This window comes from Poecilia reticulata, linkage group LG17 (assembly GCF_000633615.1).
Source record: "Poecilia reticulata strain Guanapo linkage group LG17, Guppy_female_1.0+MT, whole genome shotgun sequence".
Lineage (NCBI taxonomy): Eukaryota > Metazoa > Chordata > Actinopteri > Cyprinodontiformes > Poeciliidae > Poecilia > Poecilia reticulata.
In genome coordinates, this window is record NC_024347.1 from 11,189,971 (window position 1) to 11,195,101 (window position 5,131).

General features: G+C 37.9%; 1 protein-coding gene across 1 annotated transcript in view; it reads right to left on the reverse strand.

The window, feature by feature from the left end:
• The window catches only part of LOC103479350 (rap guanine nucleotide exchange factor 4-like), a 28,589-nt gene that overhangs the window by 14,923 nt on the left and 8,535 nt on the right, over positions 1-5,131 (reverse strand). The window contains exons 2-4 of the mRNA XM_008433719.2: positions 4,941-5,083; positions 3,503-3,591; positions 1,349-1,495 (exon numbers count right to left, since the gene is read on the reverse strand). Coding sequence (XP_008431941.1) covers positions 1,349-1,495; positions 3,503-3,591; positions 4,941-5,083 — 379 coding nt within the window. The remainder of the gene's footprint in view (positions 1-1,348; positions 1,496-3,502; positions 3,592-4,940; positions 5,084-5,131) is intronic.

Genomic DNA, 5,131 nt, shown 5'->3' on the forward strand with positions numbered 1-5,131 from the left:
TAGTTCACACACCCTCAAAAAAATAATCCATAACAATCAAGTGAAAAGAAAATAAGTTGTCTTGCGATGTTTGGAAAACACAATTAAACCTAAAAAGTGTTAAGTGAATATAATTAAAATTAAAACAATCATAAGGATATTATTTTCTAATATGAGAGAGTCAAAGCTTTGGATTTTATTTTCTAGCAGAGAAAAATAATTAACAATGCTTGTTGTGGGTGATATTAAAGAGGCTGGTCATCTTAACCAACCGTTTACGAGTCGTTCTCAGAGAGAAACCTGTTCGTTTCAACACTTTGAGGAGCTCGAGTGTTTCATGCACTACACAGAACAGCAGATTTTACGTGAGCAAAGTTAAACAAAAACTGAAAAGAAACATTTACAAACATAAAAAAAGTAATATATGCAAGACAAAATCTTTAGAAAACTTGGATTCGTCAGGACTCGAGTCCCTGGCAGACAGCAGGTCGAAGTAGTTACCGGGTGACGACTGTGAAGCCAAAGTGAAGTGATCCGCTTCGCTGCCAGGACCTCCTGAGTGGGACTTTGTGAATGGAGTCAGTAACCTCAACAAGAGAATGACCCTCACAAAAGCAGCTACTACAAAGCCAACTCTACAAGTGCAATCCAGCATAAAGACCATTCTGTTTAAATTATATTTTGTTTGTGCCAGCAATCTAAAACAAATCAACAGAGAGAGAGACAGGCGAATTAGCCAGAGTACCACGACACATTGCCTTCCTCCGTAGGATCTCTGTACATTGTCTAATTATGATCATCACCTACATGCTCTCTTTTTTATAAAGGAAAAACTGAGCCTTTACAGTACAACACTCTGTTGTCTTGCAGTGCTAACCTGTCTAACATATTTTAACAAACACAATTGGATTTATTACTGGAGGAAATCAAGCAATCTATTTCCAAATATCCAATATGTTGTTGTTTAGTCTCTTCTTTTTTTTGATCATCATACTGTAACTGTGGATTATTTTATTAATAACACTCACATGTAGCTTTGTGTCAAATAATGGAAAATGTAAAATACAAATAAACCGATATCGGCTATGATAAAGAAGCAACTCAGGCATATGCGGAACATGCCCGCCTTTGTCTCCCTCTGTTCTTAAAATAGCCCATTGTTGTGTTGCCTGAGTTCATCTATTAGGAGCAACAACAGAGGCCACAATGGTGGACAGCCCTCTTGTGGTCAAGGGGGCAATTGCAACAGAAAGCTGTTATGGAAAAAAGTACAAAATAAAAAAAAAAAAACGTAAAACTCGACCTGCTTAGATCTTCATTTATAGACTGGGTTTTTAAATTTTATTATCTGTTGACTGCTCCATCTCACCTCCCACAAGGTTTTGAATTCCCTCTGCTCGATCCGGAGAAGCTCGCTGGTCTCTCTGCTGACAATGGTAGCGTGGCGAGGCGTGTTGTCCAGGATGGACTCCCCGAAGGCCGTCCCGATCCCCAGGGTGCAGATTGTGACTGCATCCTGAACACACGGACAGACATGATTAACAGGCAACGAGCAGTGTATGCTTAAATTAGGTTTCTTTATAAACTTTACAAGACCAATACAGAAGTTAATACAAAAGGAAGGTGATACATATTTCCTCACATTACAACCGCAAAACCTTAGAGTAGCTTGCTGGGGTTTTACGTGACACCAACACAAAGCAGCTTTTTGAAAAAGTTGTTTTAAACTTTTTTTTTTTTTTTTTCAAAAAATGTTCAGTAGGCAAATGAGTTCGATCCCTCGTTTTTCTCTGCCACTCCTATTTAAAAACTGGTGCGATTAATTGTCTTGAGAAATKTGTTATGTTATAAAGCAACCCTCCCTTCTTTAGGCTTTCTGTCAATCCAAAATGGGAACCATATCATCAAACAGGCAGAGAAAGAGAGTGTTATTCAGACAGGCAACCAACATGGCAACTCAGCGGGAGTTACCGAGGTCTACCGCTCAGGTGGAAATGCTTGTTGACAGGCAGTTATCAGTTGTGCTTGTCCTCCTCAAATTCGGCCTTTATGGAAGTGTTGCCACTGATACAAAAAAGCCCAACGAAGTCCAGTTTGCTATAAGCCCTCCAGTGGATAGAAAAAAATCAATTTTAATTTAATCTTCTGTTTCCATTTGTGCCAAGTCGACAGAGATATAACAAAAGACTTGAAGATGTGACTTTAGTGAAAAGTTTTTTCCTCAGAACAGGCACACCGCACTTTTGAGAGTTTTGTTTGTAAAATCTTTTGAAAACCATTTGCTTACCTCCAGCCTCACTATTTCCTTTTTTTTAAGAATTTCAAATAAAATTTAAAAAACTTACGACGTGACGACAAGGTCGTGTCATAACTTTTTCAAAGTAACACATTTGTAACACATAGCACATAGCTGAGGTCTGGGTGAAGAATACACACACACTTAATCATGTGTCATTATTTTCACTTGTTTAGAMAAYATTTTTCAATGAACTAAATAAACCTTCTCAGTCGWCCAAACTAAACTGACATTTCAAATATAGCTACAGAAACTAGGCCACCAATAGCCCTTTAGCGCTYCGAGCGTGAATAGGACGATTTGCACCACAGGAGCTTCTTATCTCCTTCTTTCAATTGGAACAAATCCTCTGTCCCACATGCCACTCTTCTCCTCTGCCTGTACACCAGAACCCCATTTCCACAGTTTTTCCAAGCAAAGTGGATATCCAGTCCATCAGAAAGCTCCATTCTCTGGGGATTTGTTTTCTGTGCTGTGGCAGTTTCGCTTTCTGAATATTTCCACGGGGGACAGAGCAGTGCACCAGAACAGTGTCGGCATTGAGGGGAGTCAGAAAACGACCGGCTCTCTGAGACTGGGGACACGTTTACAGCTGAATGGACACCGAGAGAATAAGACGGAATAGGTTATATCAATACAAAATGATAAAAATTATAATTTGGGGGCTTACACGATGGACGCACAGCACAAACCACATGAACCGCTTCAGTTGAYAGGCTTGGTTTTACCTGATGATTAGCCGTTTCCGACACTTTGACGTCCAGGGAGCCAGACAGAACAGCATACCAGCTAGTGCCTATGTCTCCTTGTCGAAACACTGCAGACAGCAATAGAGACACATCCAATAAATTAGAATATGCATTCAGATGAGTGAAAGCACCTTTTAAAAATAACAACCTTTAATTTAAACAGGTGGCATGCTTTTAATAAAAACCACATTTCTGTGTTAAATATGGTATTTTTTAATAGTCTGATGTAATATACAAAATGTAAATGTCATGTTTTCATGAAGTGTAACAAAAACAAAGGCACTGAAACATCCATCTATGTGTAATTATTCTATGTAATATGTTTCACTTAGTGATAAAGTTCCTAAAATAAATGGGATCACTTTTAAGAGTAGGGTATTTGACAAAATAAGCAAAGTTTTTTAAATAAATAAAAAAATCTGGAGCAGTATTTATAGGGATGCTGGTAGTTGGGTGTTTTTTTNAGGCTTGGTTTTACCTGATGATTAGCCGTTTCCGACACTTTGACGTCCAGGGAGCCAGACAGAACAGCATACCAGCTAGTGCCTATGTCTCCTTGTCGAAACACTGCAGACAGCAATAGAGACACATCCAATAAATTAGAATATGCATTCAGATGAGTGAAAGCACCTTTTAAAAATAACAACCTTTAATTTAAACAGGTGGCATGCTTTTAATAAAAACCACATTTCTGTGTTAAATATGGTATTTTTTAATAGTCTGATGTAATATACAAAATGTAAATGTCATGTTTTCATGAAGTGTAACAAAAACAAAGGCACTGAAACATCCATCTATGTGTAATTATTCTATGTAATATGTTTCACTTAGTGATAAAGTTCCTAAAATAAATGGGATCACTTTTAAGAGTAGGGTATTTGACAAAATAAGCAAAGTTTTTTAAATTAAAAAAAAAATCTGGAGCAGTATTTATAGGGATGCTGGTAGTTGGGTGTTTTTTTCTGTGTTTTTTTTTTTTTTCAGGTTTATTTAGTTGAAGCTGGAACATTGTGGCTTCTTCCAGCAGTGAGACCCCCAACACATRAAAATAAAAGACTTAAAAAATAAAATTGTTCTCATACTTGCTTGAAGCTGACCAGACTGCAAAAGCTAACAGAGCAGCTGATCAGCTTAATGCTGGCAGAAAAAAAAAATCCATCCATGCAAATGAATGTCAATCTTTCCACAACTGTGCATCTGCAGCAGCAGAGTAACACGACAGGGACAATATCAGATTGCCTCCAGCCGGGTCAGCCACATATGACAACTGCTCATCGAGATCAGCTAAACTGTCCGCCAGCATTAGCAATCAGAGTTTTAACTGCGACTTTTCATTTCTCTGTTTTCCCCGTGCTTGTTTTGACACTACAAATTTGTTCATCAACRAAACTTAGCTTAATTGGCTAAACCATCAAATTTTTTTTTACACAGAGTTCTAAAGATTTTATTTGTATTGCTTTTGCTATCGGGTGTGTATAGTTTGAATATTTCCTAAAATGTAACAGTTGTTTTATCTTCTTTCTGTAAGATTTTGTACACAATTGTGTTCTGATGCCAATTTGTTTGCAAACAGGCTTTAGAAACTGTACAAAGTTTATAGAAAGGAAGTTCTCTTTTGCAGATGTCTATTTCGAAATGAACAGAAATGAAAAATGTCTTGYTTCCCAATGATGGTCCCTTTTTGATCACTAATTATCAATAACTGTTTTTTGCACTGCTTTGCAAGAAAAATATTGGTTAGATATGCAGGTGTGTGTTTTGATAAAATAAAGAATATTTACTCTGTATTTTACTCTACACACAGCACATCATCATACAAACGAGTTGCAGGACCAGGGGAAGACAATATAGCACAATTRCTCTAATTTCGGAACCAGCCCACATTATTGCATGCTAGTTGGTGTTAGCGTACGTACATGTAATGCCTTTCTCCAGGCATTCATAAAAGGCGCAGGTACAGATCTGGAGCAGGAGTGGAGGCGGAAACCTCTGGAATGTCTTGACTCCTCTCAGCCTCGTCAGTATGATGTCCACATCCTCCCCTGAACGCTCGGAGGGCCTGTGCAAAGAGGATCAACATTTAAAGTTATCTATTTGAATAAGGCAC